We start from the raw sequence: 18,847 nt of genomic DNA on the forward strand, positions 1-18,847 counted from the left end.
AAAACTCCTGGTCTAAAACTTAAGTGATCCACCTCCCAAAGTGCTGAGATTACAGGCTTGAGCCACGGTGCTTGGCCAATTTGGATTCTTTAATGTGCATTGTTTGGATAATTTATTATTTGAAAATAAATTTAAGTAGCTCTGTACCTCATACCTGATGTCAAAAAATGGTATGTGCAAATAGTTAAGTATAAAAGTGAAACCAAAAGAGCCATCAGTAACTATCTGCTCTAAGAGCTGAGGAAGCCTTTCTAGCCATAAAGCATAAAACCTTAAAAGGAAATGCTGATAGATTTAACTGCATGAAAATTTAAAACTTATGTATATCCACCGGCTGAAACAAAATTAAAAGGCAAGTAAAAAAACAGGAAATATTGTCTAAAATATGCCAAACTAGGTTTAATATTTTTAATATATAAGTTCTTTTAAGTGGATAAAAAGAATGTCTCATTAGAAGCAGTTAGTAAAATAATACATATTAGGTATCATAAAGTATGATAATGGATCACAAGAAGTTACGGATTTCTTTTTTTTCTAATACCAACTCTATTAGCCAGAAAAGTGGCATAGACTTATTTGTGTCAAAAGAGAGTACTTTTTCCATAAAAAAGAAAGGTAGAATATATCTAATAGGTGAGGGGTAACCAAAACTTTTCACATGAGGCCAGTAAGAAAATCCCCAAAATTAACAAAGACTCAGTTTCCAATGACACATTCATCACAGACCAATTAAAAAGCTACATAAAAATCTTACCTACATATTAGAAATACATTTTTAATTCATCCATACATAGATCCAACAACCTTTTAGAAAAATAAAGAAAAAATTTTATTAACTGACAAGAAAACACTACATATTGAATTCACTTAACTGTCACTTAAAGGGTGTCTACAGAATTCTCACCTCAGTATTTTCATGGAAAATAAGTGGAAATCAATAGTCCAGAGATCCTCATTAAGAATGAGCCACTGATAAACACAATATATTTATAATTTGTATAACATTTCATTCATGTGCATGTTTTGAGCATTAGTCAATGTTTAATTTGCATCAGGCTTTCTAAATTAAATTTGTAAGATTTCTTTTCAATAGGCATTCTCAGATGACTTTTGAAATAATTATTAAAATGGAAACTTACCTGTTTTGCCAAGTACTAGGATTTAGATGAAGAATACATTCTTGTAAGATTCATCTCCAGTGTGCACATATCATGTGTCTTTGAATGTACCTGAGAGAAACAAAGGCATCCCCACATTCCATATGTTTACAGGGTTTTTCAGAAATGACTTCTTTCATGTCTTCAACTAGAACTGGAAACACTGAGGACATTACCACATTGTTTACGTGCATATTTTCCCCCGAATATGAGTTTTTTATATTTTCAAAGGGAAGTGGCAAAAATACATGCCTTCCCATATTCCTTACATTCATAGGTTTTTCTTCAGTATGAGTTTTTTTATGTGTTCAAAGGGAACTAGAACATGCAAAGGCTTTACAACATTTCTCATATACATATGGTTTTTCTCCAGTATAATTTTTTTCATGTTTTCAAAGATAGCTCAGATAATTGAATGTTTTCCCACATCCCTTACATTCCCAGGATTTCTGTGAGAAGTATACGTTATTTCACGTTTTACGTACAGAACTGGAATATCTGAAGGCTTTATTGCATGTCTTACAATCATAGAGTTTCTCTCCAGTATGAATTCTGTCATGTGTTTCAAGGTAATTGAAATGATTAAAGGCTTTACCACATTTTTTTTTACCTTCTTTTTTTTTTTTTTTTTGAGACAGAGTCTCGCTCTGTCGCCCAGGCTGGAGTGCAGTGGCGCAATCTCGGCTCACTGCAAGCTCCGCCTCCCGGGTTTACGCCATTCTCCTGCCTCAGCCTCCCGAGTAGCTGGGACTACAGGCGCCCGCCATCTCGCCCAGCTAGTTTTTTGTGTTTTTTAGTAGAGACGGAGTTTCACTGTGTAGGCCAGGATGGTCTCGATCTCCTGACCTCGTGATCCACCCGTCTCGGCCTCCCAAAGTGCTGGGATTACAGGCTTGAGCCACCGCGCCCGGCCCCTTCTTTTTTTTTTTTGAGATGGAGTCTCACTCTGTCGCCCGGGCTGGAGTGCAGTGGCCAGATCGCAGCTCACTGCAAGCTCTGCCTCCCGGGTCCACGCCATTCTCCTGCCTAAGCCTCCTGCGTAGCTGGAACTACAGGTGCCCGCCACCTCGCCCGGCTAGTGTTTTGTATTTTTCAGTAGAGACGGGGTTTCACTGTGTTACCCAGGATGGTCTCGATCTCCTGACCTCGTGATCCGCCCGTCTCGGCCTCCCAAAGTGCTGGGATTACAGGCTTGAGCCACCGCGCCCGGCCTTTTTTTTACCTTCTTAGAGTTTCTCTCCAGTATGAGGTTTTTCATGGGTTCGAAGGGAACTGAAATGTCTGAAGGTTTTACCACATTTTTCATATTCATAAAGTTTATCACCAGTATGAGTTCTCTCATGTGTTTGAAGGCAACTGAAAGGACTGGAGGATTTACCACATTTTTGACATTCATAGGGTTTCTGTCCAGTGTGAGCTCTTTCATGTCTTCTAGGGGAACTATATTGATTGAAGGCTTTACCACATTTTTTATAGTCACAGAGTTTCTCTCTAGTATGTGTTCTTTCATGTCTTCACATGGAGCAGAAATGACTGAGACTTTACCACATTTCTTACATGTATAGGGTTTCTGTCTAGTAGTATTTCTTTCATGTTTCTGAAGGGAACTAGAAAGAATAACTCCCTTACCATATTTCTTACATGTAAAAGATTTTTCACCAGTATGAGCCCTTTGAAGCAACTAAGACAACTTAATTATTTCACATATTCCACACGTTCATAGGGTCTCTCTCCAGTATGAGCACTTTTGTGGTTATGAAGATAACTGGAATATCCAAAGGCTTTATCACATTTCTGACATTTATGAGATTTTGCTCCACTATGAGTTCTTTTATGTTTTTGAAAAGAACTGCAGAATCTCAAGGCTTTACCAGATTTCTTCCATTCATGGGGCTTTTCTCCAATGTGAATTACTTCATGTCTTTGAAGTAAATAGGGAAATGTAAATGTTTTCTCATGTTTCTTACGTTAAGTAATGGCCTACAGGTCATGGCTAGGGGCATGCAACCCCTACAGACTTCTTTGTTCCTTCTTTGCTCTCAGTGCTTCACTTGACTAACCTAAAAATATATATATTCTGAATAATGTTTCCCTTGATGAACAAATTAAATGACTCTTTTCTATCAAATTGGAAAATGTTTGGAATTATGGGCATACTTACTATCACTAAATATTTGGCAGTGAGAGTAGAAATTGGTAGAATGGGGGTTAGGGAGGGAGAGCATCAGGAAGAATAGCTCATGGATGCTGGGCTTAATATTAATACCAACGTGATGCGTTAATCTGTGCAGCAAACCACCATGGCACACATTTACCTGTATAAAAAACCTGCACATCCTACACAATTACCCTGGAACTTAAAAGTTGAAGGGAAAAAAAAAAGAAATTGGTAGAACAATTTTGAAGCATAATTTGATGGTAATGTTTACCAGTAACTTTAAGCAATGTTTATCTTCTTTATTCTCAGTAATTCCACATCTAGTAATTTATTAGAGAGGCATACAGATTTATATATGATAAGCTTTATCACACTATTTTAATGATAAAACGAGGGAAAATAATATACAACAGGAATTAGTTAAGGGAATTACATTTATTCAGTTCAGTGGAATAATATGCTGCTGCTCATGATATGTTGTTACTTTTAAAAAGCAAGACTCCAAGTAGTATATGCAATATGATTCCATTTTATAAAAGGAGTGTGTGTGTGTGTGTATAAAAATCATGGATGAAAATATGTGAAACAGGAACTCTCTTTGAGTGGGATCATGCTTAACTTGTTTTCTTCCATATTTTTTCATATATTCCAAATTCTTTTCAGTCAACACATATCACTTTAACAGAAAAAAAGCCTCAATAAGTATCAGTTAAATAAAAGTTAAATGAAGATATAAGTGAGTTAGATAACCTATAGGATTTCCTTCGTCACATCAGAGTCCCTCACTCTCTATGACTGTCCTTTTTGTGAATACTCTTCTAGTCCAAATTGTCTATTTTTTGTACCCTGACTGTATCAGGTGAAATACTACTGCTTTAGCTTTCTTTACTGCTTCCCTAAGTTACCCTTTTTCTGTGTTTATCTTAAGGTCTCCCCATTCTTAAGAGGGCCACGCTTCTACCTTTCTATACCTATGGCCAACTGATTGAATACAGTTTCCCCCTGAGCCAGGAAGTGCAGTAGTCATAGTCAACTTGACATTCTGGTTAGCCACCACCACTAACTGATTCCAGTGGGTAGAGGAGATGAATCCTGTTTGCTTTCTCTGGGCTCCACCTCAGCCTCTTTCCTCTGTGAAACTTGCCTTCAGTTATCTTGCTCCATAGTAATTGTTTACTTCTCCTTACTCCTATATCCATTATTATGTATGTAGCACTTGCATATAGTACACATCTACATGTTCACATTTTTAGTATACATACTTTATATCCTAACCACACTTAATTTGAGAGACAGTGTGTTAATATAAACTTTTTGTAGCCTAAGTACATATAAAAGCAACTTGTCCCTTGTGGATATTTAATTCAAATTAATTGAAGTTAAGTTAGCAAACATTTGAAAAGATAAAAGAATATTTCCCCTGAACAGTATTATCTATACTTTATAACTTCAGATGCCTTCTACAGTACTGATTCCCAAACATATAACTCCACCTTCAGTCTTCTGTATATTGAGCAGTTGTTCAATAATAGCTCTATTTCAATATCCACAAGCATTTCCTCCTCAGGTCTATATCTTAAGTTAACCCCTTTCATTCTGTTCCCTTTGCTACTGCCTTTGAAAAGTTCTTGGGGGTTTTTTTCCCTTGTATATTTGAACAGACTTCTAACATATCTGCCTGACTGGTTTTACCTGATTTCACACTATCCTTCATCTTGCCATGAAGTTTTAGATTGTTTGCCCTTGTAATTAAATCTTTCACTGGGTCCCATCATTTTCATGATAAAGTCTAACCTTTTTTGTATAATCAGTAGATGATTTATAATCTAGCCTCTACTTCTGAGGTTTCTTTTCCAAATACTTTCTAGACTTTCTCAAACCATGTGTTACTTCCTGTCCATTACAGACTTATTTGTAAAATAAGATAAAAATGAATATATGCATTTGGACAAGCATAAATGCTTACTCTCCATTTCTGTATTTACTACAGACTGGTAGCCAGCAATGTATGGCCCCTTATCAGTTTGCAGGTGATACATTGAGCACTGTCCTGTCAGCTTTCCTGGTCTCCCTAAATTTGTACTCGTTTCCTCTCACTGAAATGTCCAGGCTCCCCACCTTACTTAGAAGTCTCACCTCCTTTGGGAACTTTTCTTTGACCTTCACAAGGGATTTAAGTATTCTTTTTCTTTTTGCATGTTATATAACAAGATTCACAAAAACAGAAACTAAACTAAAACAAGGTTTTTTCCTTAGAACATAAACATTCAGAGGAGGGCATTCAAGATTCTTAATTAGTTTTAAAAGTGTGTGTGTGTGTGTGTGTGTGAAATAGAGATTTAAGCCTTTACTTAGTAATGTTTCTTCTTTCCTGGTAAACACCTCTCAGCCTCCTTCCCTCCAACAAGCCTAGTGATTATAATGGGAAGTAACAGATTCAGATCAATATTTAACAACAAAAATGTTGTATTCATTGATTCCTTCTAGGATGGCCCCAGAAGTTGCAGCAGTAGAGAAGAATGGTGGCTACAACCAACTCTGTGATATCTGGGCAGTAGGAATAACAGCAATTGAACTTGGAGAACTTCAACCACCTATGTTTGATCTCCACCCAATGAGGTGTTCTCATTATTTATAATTATCCAGTTATTGATCAAGTCTATGGGGAAAGTGAAATGCTGATAACTCAGCATCAAGCTCATTTTTAAGAATGAAAAATAGTAAAGGTCTTGTAAGGGATTTAGGGATAATCTCATCCAAAACCTATTGTGGGCTAGTCCGAAGATAGTTATCTCAATTCATTTTTCACAATTACAGATCAAGTTCCTTGTTCTGCTCTTCTTCTCCTTCTCACTACTGTACTTGACTAGTCTTTAAAATAAATAAATAAAACCTGTCTTGTATTGCTGCTCCTAAAACAACATAAGAGTAAATTGTCCATACTGTTTGAAGCTTTTCCATAAAACAAATTTCCTTTAATAATCACACTAGGATATGACAGTTAACATTATTTTAAGACTTTTTGAGACTTCCTGTTCATTCTTTTATCAATTCATCTTTTGTTTTTTTTGTCCTATGTGGAATTATAAGTAAATGATAGAATGCAGATGAAACTTTTCTAGTTATATTTGATTTTGTTTCTTTTTATTTTGTCCAGGAATAGTGAAGAGGTATCTGTGCTGAATATAATTATCATTTACATTCTAGGATGTATTGTCTCAGAAAAAAATATTTGAGGGCTTCTGAAAAGTTTTTTGATACTTTGAAGGAAAAGATAGATTAGGCTAAAATTGACACTTTAAAAGTAAATGATATGAAGCTAAAAAAAAATTAACAGAATGGTGAAAGTGTTTTGCTAACATAATCAGCAACTGATTAATATATACTATATAAGGAAATCATTCAAAGACTACAAGCAAAAGATAGATTAAGGTTTATGAGCAAGTACCAGATATGGGAATCTATTTGACCTCATAAGCAGCTAAAGATAATACATGTTAAAAGATACCTACTTTTAGCTAGAATGCTGATACGTATAGACCTTTTGGAAAATACTTTGATGTTATTTGTTAAGGACAACACAAATGTTTCAGTGATTCCACTGTTTAGGGGATTATACTTCAGAAATAATCTAAGAAAATGCTAAGAATTACGCATTTCAGGATAACAAGAGAAAAAATCTAAATATGTAATAGTTGGTCAATTGCTAATCTAATTATTTAACAGTTAAGGGGAGCCGTTACATATATATGAACCAAAGCAAAATGGAAAATTGATTATTAGTGAAAAAAATTATAAATACTAATGTAAATACAATGTAATTGGTAAGCATTTAGATAAAGACTAAAAACATTAGAAACTTTTTTTTAAAGATTGGAAAATTTTAAATAATGGTGGGAATATAGATTTTTAAAAATTTTTCCTTTGAATCATTTAATTTTTAAAAAGGAAAAATGTATTTGTTATACTAAAAAAGAATAAGGAATTTGCTTAGAAACCTGGGATTTTTGTAGGAAATGCTGAAATAGAGCATTTTAGAACTACTTCTTAAATCCTCTATCATACTACCCCCATAGCCCACAAGAAAATGGGTCACACGTGAGTTTATAGACAAAGTTCTCTTGTAGATTGGTTTATGTATTTAATATACCAAGAGAATATGGGAAACCATTGTCCAAAAAAGGAAAACAATCAGGAAATGGATATAATTTGCCTGTACATCCAAAATAAATATGGAGGCCAGTCTTTGGTTAAATATGCAACCTAATGTTAGGGGAACGTGTCATCTCTATGTATTAGGTAATTATATACAATTATATAGACATGTGCTTAAGATATAATACAGGTTACATATGTAACAGTATAGTAAGAAAATGCTTTTCCAGTATTTGATAGGTTTGCTTTGTGAATAAGGGCTTGTTGGAAATTTTAAAATCTTCCCTGTAGTCAAGAGAAATTTTTTGTAGGCTTATAAAATATTAAAAATTTAATTTCTATATCCCATAGTAGTTTTTATCATTGCCCACTTATGTGGTAGTCTTGTATAAATTCATTACAGAGTATTCATTCTAATTGTTAGATGTAGTAATTTTGATACTGTTCTTTAACTATAATTTTTATTTCAGGGCTCTCTTCTTAATGTCAAAAAGTAATTTTCAGCCTCCAAAACTAAAGGACAAAACAAAATGGTGAGTTAAAGAATATATAGTTTTATAGAATTTTATAATCGAAAGGAGTATAGATTCAGTTCCCATATTTTATAGATGATTAAACCGAAGTCCATAGACATTAAGCAGTTTTCTCAAAGCTACACAGCTGATTTGCTTGCAGACTTATGGCAAGGATCTAGATTTATTTTCTGGTATTTCTTTTTTTTTTTTTTTTTTCTTTGAGACAGGATTTTGCTGTGTTATCCAGGCTGTAGTGTAGTGTCATGATCATAGCTCACTGCAACCTCAAACTCCTGGGCTCAAGAGATCCTCCCTCCTTTGCCTCCTGAGTAGCGGGGACTAGAGGATGTGCCACCACACCTGGCTAAGTTTTGTTTGTTGTAGAGACAGGGTCTCACTGTGTTGCCCAGGCTGGTCTCAAACTCCTATCCTCAAGGGATCCTCCCACTTCAGCCTCCAAAAGTACTAGGATTACAGGTGTGAGCTACTGTGCCCAGCCCAGTGTTTCTTTCTTTCTTTTTTTTTTGGAGACAGTGTCTCTATCACCAGGCTGTAGTACAGTGGCGCAATCTCAGCTCAATGCAATCTCTGCCTCCTGGGTTCAAGCGATTGTCCTGTCTCCGACTCCCAAGTAGCTGGGACTATAGGCACATGCCACCACACCCAGCTAATTTTTGTATTTTTAGTAGAGATGGGTTTTCACCATGTTGACCAGGATGGTCTCGATCTCTTGACCCCGTAATCCACCCACCTCAGCCTCCCAAAGTGCTGGGATTACAGGTATGGGCCACCTCACCCAGCCCAGTGTTCTTTATAATCCAATATTCTCATAAAATTCAATACTTAGCTCTTTGGCAGATTGGGTGAGAAGTGTGGTGAGGAAAGAATTAGAAGTGAAAACGTGAAGATTTTGAAGAATCATCTATTTTTGCCCTGTATTCCTTTACTTCCATTAATTTCACATTGACTTTCATGGAAGGTGATATGAAAAGGGTTCCCAGATACCACGACACTTAAAATCAATCTCTGTTGGTTTTTCCCTCTCTTCCTTCTGTAATACTCAAAAAGATTATTACTTATTTTCATCTTGATCTCTTCTTTCTCTTACAAAGTAAAGCAGTTTACCTATCTTTATAGTCCAAAAAGATGTCGTCAATTGGTTAATACAAATTAAAGATTGTTTTTCTGGTAATATCTTCCCCATACATTTAATAAAAGAAGCCGTGCAAGTAAGTTTCTGAATTCTTAAATTCTGAAATTCTTTATCTAGATTACATGGATCTTTGAGGATCTGTGAGCCCCCAAAATTCTGTATGTATATCCATTTTTCTGAGAAGACAGTCCTTAGCTTATTTCAGCTTATTTCTAAGAGGCCCCTCCCCACAAACAGGTTCTCAACCATTGCTTTATGTTTCAGTAGTCTGTCTTAGCATAGTTTTATTTAGGACTCAAGCCATTCTGGGGATGACAGGAAAGAACGGTAAATCACACTGTGTAGAGAAAGGAGTTTATGTTCTGCTACTAACAGTATTGACACTGGGTCCTTCCTATTCCCTGTTGCCCTAAGTTCCTAGACATCTGGAACTGAATGGTTTTATGGCAGAAATGACTGATATTCATTCAGGAATGAATGTTTGCTATAAATGCTAAATTCACAGTTAGATTTCAGAGCAGTTGTTACCATTGGAGAATCTTTGCCAGTCCCTATACTGTCTGACTCCATGTTATCTCTGTCACAAGCCATCAAATGTGATGTAGTGATTTGATTTCTCTGCAGAGAACTGCTGTGTGGTTGTTGTCATTGCTGATAAATATGGTTATTTCATCCCTGTAGTTCTTGTCCATTCTCTCCAGTGGAATCTTGGCAATGGTAGAAATACCTTTTTGTGTCATTTATCAATAATCAAAATGTGATACCTTTAATTTATGTCTTCTCTCTTTTCCCACTTCATCAGTGAAGGTGGCCAAAAACCCTTCTGGTTGCTAAAATTGCCCCCTCCTCTTTGCCTTTTTCTCTAAGAAATTAATTAGCCTCTTTGGGATTTAAATAGTCTCTTATATTACCCCGTGCCTACCTTTTGTGCCATCCAACTCTTTTGGTATAGCACAACATTTACATATTAGGTAAATTATGCAATGAGAAGAGGACATTTTGACTCCTAAGTAGTACCTAGAAAAGAAGGTCATATATAAATGACACAGCCTATCCATTTCTGATTGTTAGTATAATTTTTGTGGTTGTATATTACTGTTCTATTACTTAATCGTATTTTATTTAAAAGATAAAACTGACACAGATGTTTCCAAGGAATATATTATACTTTAACTAAGTGACCCAATAAAAAAACATGGTGTTTTAGACTTACTAACTGTTCCTAAGTTAATGTTATTTACTAACACCAAAATGTAGTAGTGAAATATTTTTGTACATCTCTTTTTATTTGAAGGTCATCAACATTCCATAATTTTGTCAAAATAGCACTAACCAAAAACCCAAAAAAAAGACCAACTGCTGAAAGACTTCTGACTGTAAGTCATTGAAATTACAAGGGGATTTCCTATAGTCGTAAATTAGACATATCAGTAGAACAAAAGTATTTAGGTTTTTAATATAAAAGTGTTAGCAATCTCTTACAGCAGGGGTCAGCAAACTTTCTGGTTTTTTTTTTTTTTTTTTGGAAACACGGTCTCACTCTGTCGCCCAGACTGGAGTGCAGTGACACGATCTCAGCTCACTGCAACCTCTGCCCCAGCTCCCCGGTATCAAACTGTTCTCCTGCCTCAGCCTCCTGAGTAGCTGGGATTACAGGCACATGCCACTACCACCTGGCTTATTTTTGTGTTTTTAGTAGAGACAGGGTTTCACCAGGTTGGCCAAGCTGGTCTTGAACTCCTGACCTCACGTGATCCACCCACCTCAGTCTCCCAAAGTGCTGGGATTACAGGCATGAGCCACCACGCCCAGCCAGCAAATTTTCTATAGGCAGTTCACATAGTAAATATTTTAAACTTTGTGGGCCATACAGCCTCTGCCACAACTACTGAGTTCTGCCATTATAGCCCAGAAGCAGCCATAAACAGTGTACACATGTGGGTATAGTTTTAATACTCAGTAAAACTATTTACAAAAAGAGGTGGTCAGTGCACTAGATTTTCCCCATGGGCTGTAGTTTGCTCACCCCTGCCTTAGAGAAAACTAAAATGTTGCCCTTAGCTAAAATGAATTACTTTTCTTGGCTTCTAATATGAATTTATAGAATACTCTGCATATGTGTGTGTATAAAACACTTTTGTATTAGAAATAGTCAATGATTACAACAACCTAAGAAAGCTTTACTGAAATGCCATTATTCAATTATATACGTCTTTGTACATTAACATAATTTTACAGAATTAAATGTATACAAATATAGGATATACATGCTTTTTTCTTATTGTGGTTATGGACCATACCACAGTATTCATTTGCATCCGTATAGTGATATGAGTAATGAATGTCATTGATATAGCCATATCTAATCTATATAATTTTAGAACTTAATATAGATTAGATAACTTTACAAAAAGGAATTACTTTCTAAATTTACCCTACAAAGGCTCTTCAGTTTTGTATAATTTGTAACTATGGATTCTCTGATGAATATTTTTACTAATACGGTTTATTTATAATAGTAGACTCCCATATACTTGTCTCTGCCAGTTACCGAATGAAAAAATGAAGATAGCATTTTCTTTAAACCATAGATGTAAAGTCATGCTCATGAAATTTCATTTTGTTTTCTTTTAGCACACTTTTGTTGCGCAGCCAGGTCTCTCTAGAGCCCTAGCAGTTGAACTGTTAGACAAAGTGAACAATCCAGATAACCATGCACATTACACTGAAGCAGATGATGATGACTTTGAGGTAAGGAAGTGTTTGCAGTCTCATAGTTGAAAACAAATGTTTTATAAGGCCTTAAAGTTTGCTTTTTTTCTTTGTTTTCTGAGTCCATCTTTTTGCTTAGTTAAAACAGGCTTAGCTACAGAGATTAATAGTGTAAACTACACTTTTCCTGCACATAATTATCAGTGATACTTTTTTTATCCTAGTTCTCTTCAGAAGTAACACTATCTCTTTTTATGTTCTTAGTTTGGTTAGCCTGAAGCTTTGGTAGCTGAGATTGAAATCAGGTGTCATCTGCAGAAATGCAGGGGTGCTTTCCCTTTTGGTGATTGCCCTTCTCTCTAGACCTCAGCTTCTGTAGTGAGTTTGATCTTTCTACGGGATATATATAAAGAACATCTGTTTCCAAGGAAATAAAGGTTTTAAGAGCCTTGCTTTCAACTAAGGAAAAAAAAGCATAGCCGCAACACATATAGGTATTATTTTTCCTGAAAAAGACTTCTTAGAAATCCAGCTGCTCATTTTTGTAGTTGAATTTGTATTAACAGAATACAAATAATTTTCAAGAATGAAGCTGAGGTTCCTGTTGGAAAATGTTATCCTTTTCAGTATTTCAAAACTATTATTTCTTATATAATTAGTTGTAGGGCTATTCATAACTATGCTTGCCTTCTGTGAAAACATTATAAAATTATTTTTAATGTATTTTCTTTTTTCTTTTTTTTTTTTTTGAGATGGAGTTTCGCTCTGTTACCAGGTTGGAGTGCAGTAGTGCAGTTTCGGCTCACTGCAGCCTCCGCCTCCTGGGTTCAATTGATTCTTCTGCCTCAGCCTCCTGAGTAGCTGGGACTGCAGGCTCCTGCCACCACACTCGGCTAAGTTTCGTATTTTTAGTAGAGACAGGTTTCACCATGTTGGCCAGGATGGTCTCGATCTCTTGACATCATGATCCACCCACCTCAGCCTCCCAAAGTGTTGGGATTACAGGCGTGAGCCACCGTGCCTGGCACGTAATGTATTTTCTATAACAACACAACTTGTCAGGAAATCAGGAATGAGAAACTTCCTCTTCATTAACAGGTGTCTACTTATGACTGTATATAGCACAACTATATTTTTTCACCAGTCTCTTTCTCTCCTTGTGTTCCTTCTTCTCCTTTTATGATTCCATTTTTTTTCTAAGTTTTTCTGAATCTGTCTCTTCATGTCCTTTTTAGCCTTTATTTCCCTTATATCTCTACCTTCACTAAAGGGAATTTTCTATTTCCTGTTCTTCAGTTTTAAATTATTTCCTATAAATATCATACTGTGGGCCAGACACGCCTGTAATCCCAGCACTTTGGGAGGCCAAGATGGGCAGGTCACTTGAGGTTAGGAGTTCGAGACCAGCTGGCCAACGTGGTGAAACCCTATCTCTACTTGAAAAAAATACAAAAATTAGCTGGGTGTGGTGGCAGGCACCTGTAGTCCCAGCTACTTGGGAGGCTGAGGCAGGTGGAGCTTTTCAACCCAGGAGGCAGAGATTGCAGTGAGCTGAAATTGTTTCATTGCACTCCAGCCCGGGCAACAGAGTGAGACTTTTGTCTTTAAATAAATAAATAAATATTATAGTAACTACTAGCACTCATTGGGTACTCAGTGTGTGCCAAGTATTAGGCCAAATAATTTCTATGTTAACTCATCTAATATCAAAACAGTCCTTTGTAGTAGGTACCATTAATGTCCCGGTTTTATAAATGAAACAAGGGACAAAAAATGGAAGTAATTTGCCCAGCATCATATGGCAAATAGGAAATGGAACCAGGATTTAGATCCAGGCAAATTCCAGAGCCTACTCTCTTAGTTAATACACCATCATATCTATGTATGTATTTAATAGAAATAGTCATTAAACAATCTTTAAACTCCAATCTTTATTTCCCCATTGCCTGGTATATAGCATAATCCTGTCATGTTGTGAGTACCCAGTGAATATTTAGTTGAATGTTAAATGAACTTGAAGTAGAAATATTAAATAAACCAGCCATACATAAAATTGTTTTCTACTTGAACCATTGTTTGCAACTTGGGATTAATAAGTATTTTAATTGTTTAAAGATGCATTGTTTAAAGAAAGTAAAGTTATTCTTGCATAAATGTAGAGTTAGATATTACTCAGTTCTCCAATTTGCCTTTCACTGGTTATGTAAATAACCAAACACCTATTTTTTACCACATTTTGCTGGGCTTCCCAAATCTACTCTACTTTCTGAATTCTCTACTTCTGTTTAATGATGTCACCGTACTTTTCAATTCTTGAAATGCAAAACCACGTGCCAGGCAGTTGGGGGCACAATGGTGTATGAGACTAACATTATCCCTGCTTTTATAGTGCTCATAGTATAGTCTCAAAGGAAATTCAGAAATACCAATGACTAATTTACACATGTGATGGAATGGGAGGTAAAAGGTGCTATGGAGGGATATTATAGGGGCAGGAAAAAACTCACTATTATAGAAGTGACATTTAAGCTGAAAACCTGAAAGATAAATCAGAATTCGAGGAAGAGAATAAATGTAAGTGGCCTGAGTAGAGGTGTTAATAACATGTTTGAAAGCCTGGTGATAAGGGAGAAGGCACTGTACATAAGGAACTAAAGAAAAGACAGTCTGGGTCGGACGTGGTGGCTCACATCTGTAATCTCAGCACTGTGGGAGGCTGAGGCGGCTAGATCACTTTGAACTCAGGAGTTCAAGACCACCCTGGGCAACATGGCGAAACCCCATTTCTACAGAAAATACCAAAAAAATTAGCTGGGCATGGTGGCACACGCCTGTAGTCCCAGCTACTCAGGAGGCTGAGTCTGGAAAATTGCTTGAGTCTGGGAAGCAAAGGTTGCAGTGAGCCGAGATCGCGTCTCCGCACTCCAGCTTGGGTGACAAAATGAGACCCTGTCTCAGGGGAAGAAAAAAAAGAGAGAGAATGAGAGAATGAGAGAGAAAGAAAAGTCAGTCTGACTAGAGCAGAAAACAAGTAAGAAGGAAGTGGTAGAAGATAACGATACAGAGCTAGATACCGTCTATCAAACCGTGTTTAAAATGTTGGGCTTTAGTCTAAGGGTAGTAGAAAGCCATTAAAGGGTAAGGGAGTGACGTAATCAAAATGTACATTTTTTAAAGATCTCAGTGACTTCAGAATGGTGAGTTCATTACTGAAAACCTGTTAAGACTGTTGAAATTATACAAGATAAAAATAATGGTAAACTAGGATGGTAGAGCAAGGATGGAGAAAAGTGGATTAATTTAAGAGTTGTATGAGAGAGTTAATGATTGGATGAAGACATGAAGGTAAGGAATAAGAAAAGAGTTACTACCAGATTTTGACTTGAGCAATTGGATGGATATAACCATTTACTAAGATAGGAACACTATGGTAAAATCAGGTTTGGGAAGAAAGATGAGTTACATTTTATACTGAAGAAGATGTTGCATAGAACTTCCAAATGGAGAGGAGGGCGGAGCAAGATGGCCGAATAGGAACAGCTCCAGTCTCCAACTCCCAGCGCGAGTGACACAGAAGACCGGTGATTTCTGCATTTTCAACTGAGGTACTGGGGTCATCTCACTAGGGAGTGCCGGACAATCGGTGCTGGTCAGCTGCTGCAGCCTGACCAGCGAGAGCTGAAGCAGGGCGAGGCATCGCCTCACCTGGAAGTGCAAGGGGGAAGGGAATCCGTTTTCCTAGCCAGGGGAACTGAGACACACAACACCTGGAAAATCGGGTAACTCCCACCCCAGTACTGCGCTTTAAGCAAACAGGCACACCAGGAGAATATATCCCACACCTGGCCGGGAGGGTCCCACGCCCACGGAGCCTCCCTCACTGCTAACACAGCAGTCTGCGGCGATCTATCCGCAAGGCAGCAGCGAGGCTGGGGGAGGGGCGCCCGCCATTGCTGAGGCTTAAGTAGGTAAACAAAGCCGCTGGGAAGCTCGAACTGGGTGGAGCTCACAGCAGCTCAAGGAAGCCTGCCTGTCTCGGTAGACTCCACGTCTGAGGACAGCGCACAGCTGAAGACCAATAGGGGAAGCAGCGGGGGCCGGTGCGGACGCGAACAACTCTGTCTGACAGCTTTGGGGAGAGCCGTGGATCTCCCAACGCGGAGGTTGAGATCCGAGAACGGACAGACTGCCTGCTCAGGTGGGTCCCTGACCCCTGAGTAGCCTAGCTGGGAGACATCCCCCACTAGGGGCAGTCTGACACCCCACACCTCACAGGGTGGAGTACACCCCTGAGAGGAAGCTTCCAAAGGAAGAATCAGACAGGTACACTCGCTGTTCAGCAATATTCTATCGTCGGCAACCTCTGCTGCTGATACCCAGGCAAACAGGGTCTGGAGTGGACCTCAAGCAATCTCCAACAGACCAACAGACAGTCCTTCTGACTGTCAGAAGGAAAACTATCAAACAGGAAGGACACCTATACCAAAACCCCATCAGTACGTCACCATCATCAAACACAAGAGACAGATAAAACCACAAAGATGGGGAAGAAGCAGGGCAGAAAAGCTGGAAATTCAAAAAATAAGAGCGCATCTCCCCCTGCAAAGGAGCGCAGCCCATTGCCAGCAACGGATCAAAGCTGGTCAGAGAATGACTTTGACAAGATGAGAGAAGAAGGCTTCAGTCCATCAAACTTCTCAGAGCTAAAGGAGGAATTACGTACCCAACGCAAAGAAACTAAAAATCTTGAAAAAAGAGTGGAAGAATTGACAGCTAGACTAATTAATGCAGAGAAGATCATAAACGAAATGACAGAGATGAAAACCATGACACGAGAAATACGTGACAAATGCACAAGCTTCAGTAACCGACTCGATCAACTGGAAGAAAGAGTATCAGCGATTGAGGATCAAATGAATGAAATGAAGCGAGAAGAGAAACCAAAAGAAAAAAGAAGAAAAAGAAATGAACAAAGCCTGCAAGAAGTATGGGATTATGTAAAAAGACCAAATCTACGTCTGATTGGGGTGCCTGAAAGTGAGGGGGAAAATGGAAGCAAGTTGGAAAACACTCTTCAGGATATCATCCAGGAGAACTTCCCCAACCTAGTAGGGCAGGGCAACATTCAAATTCAGGAAATATAGAGAACGCCACAAAGATACTCCTCAAGAAGAGCAACTCCAAGACACATAATTGCCAGATTCACCAAAGTTGAAATGAAGGAAAAACTGTTAAGGGCAGCCAGAGAGAAAGGTCGGGTTACCCACAAAGGGAAGCCCATCAGACTAACAGCAGATCTCTCGGCAGAAACTCTACAAGCCAGAAGAGAGTGGGGGCCAATATTCAACGTTCTTAAAGAAAAGAATTTTCAACCCAGAATTTCATATCCAGCCAAACTAAGTTTCATCAGTGAAGGAGAAATAAAATCCTTTACAGATAAGCAAATGCTTAGAGATTTTGTCACCACCAGGCCTGCCTTACAAGAGACCCTGAAGGAAGCCCTAAACATGGAAAGGAACAACCAGTACCAGCCATTGCAAAAACATGCCAAAATGTAAAGACCATCGAGGCTAGGAAGAAACTGCATCAACTAACGAGCAAAATAACCAGTTAATATCATAATGACAGGATCAAGTTCACACATAACAATATTAACCTTAAATGTAAATGGACTAAATGCTCCAATTAAAAGACACAGACTGGCAAACTGGATAAAGAGTCAAGACCCATCAGTCTGCTGTATTCAGGAGACCCATCTCACATGCAGAGACATACATAGGCTCAAAATAAAGGGATGGAGGAAGATCTACCAAGCAAATGGAGAACAAAAAAAAGCAGGGGTTGCAATCCTAGTCTCTGATAAAACAGACTTTAAACCATCAAAGATCAAAAGAGACAAAGAAGGCCATTACATAATGGTAAAGGGATCAATTCAACAGGAAGAGCTAACTCTCCTAAATATATATGCACCCAATACAGGAGCACCCAGATTCATAAAGCAAGTCCTTAGAGACTTACAAAGAGACTTAGACTCCCATACAATAATAATGGGAGACTTCAACACTCCACTGTCAACATTAGACAGATCAACGAGACAGAAAGTTAACAAGGATATCCAGGAATTGAACTCATCTCTGCACCAAGCGCACCTAATAGACATCTATAGAACTCTCCACCCCAAATCAACAGAATATACATTCTTCTCAGCACCACATCGCACTTATTCCAAAATTGACCACATAATTGGAAGTAAAGCACTCCTCAGCAATGTACAAGAACAGAAATTATAACAAACTGTCTCTCAGACCACAGTGCAATCAAACTAGAACTCAGGACTAAGAAACTCAATCAAAACCGCTCAACTACATGGAAACTGAACAACCTGCTCCTGAATGACTACTGGGTACATAACGAAATGAAAGCAGAAATAAAGATGTTCTTTGAAACCAATGAGAACAAAGATACAACATACCAGAATCTCTGGGACACATTTAAAGCAGTGTGTAGAGGGAAATTTATAGCACTAAATGCCCACAAGAGAAAGCAGGAAAGATCTAAAATTGACACTCTAACATCACAATTAAAAGAACTAGAGAGGCAAGAGCAAACACATTCAAAAGCTAGCAGAAGGCAAGAAATAACTAAGATCAGAGCAGAACTGAAGGAGATAGAGACACAAAAAACCCTCCAAAAAATCAATGAATCCAGGAGTTGGTTTTTTGAAAAGATCAACAAAATTGACAGACCGCTAGCAAGACTAATAAAGAAGAAAAGAGAGAGGAATCAAATAGATGCAATAAAAAATGATAAAGGGGATATCACCACTGACCCCACAGAAATACAAACAACCATCAGAGAATACTATAAACACCTCTACGCAAATCAACTAGAAAATCTAGAAGAAATGGATAATTTCCTGGACACTTACACTCTCCAAGACTAAACCAGAAAGAAGTTGAATCCCTGAATAGACCAATAGCAGGCTCTGAAATTGAGG

General features: G+C 37.7%; 1 protein-coding gene across 4 annotated transcripts in view; it reads left to right on the top strand.

Moving 5' to 3' along the window:
• Positions 1–18,847, top strand: part of MAP4K5 (mitogen-activated protein kinase kinase kinase kinase 5) — a 116,472-nt gene that overhangs the window by 54,478 nt on the left and 43,147 nt on the right. For all 4 annotated transcript variants that reach the window (XM_033188081.1, XM_033188082.1, XM_033188080.1 and 1 more), the window contains exons 10-13: positions 5,803–5,934; positions 7,941–8,003; positions 10,433–10,514; positions 11,773–11,889. In XM_033188081.1, the coding sequence (XP_033043972.1) occupies positions 5,803–5,934; positions 7,941–8,003; positions 10,433–10,514; positions 11,773–11,889 (394 nt within the window). The remainder of the gene's footprint in view (positions 1–5,802; positions 5,935–7,940; positions 8,004–10,432; positions 10,515–11,772; positions 11,890–18,847) is intronic.

Source organism: Trachypithecus francoisi, unplaced genomic scaffold (assembly GCF_009764315.1).
Source record: "Trachypithecus francoisi isolate TF-2019V2 unplaced genomic scaffold, Tfra_2.0 Lachesis_group3, whole genome shotgun sequence".
Taxonomy (NCBI): Eukaryota; Metazoa; Chordata; class Mammalia; order Primates; family Cercopithecidae; genus Trachypithecus; species Trachypithecus francoisi.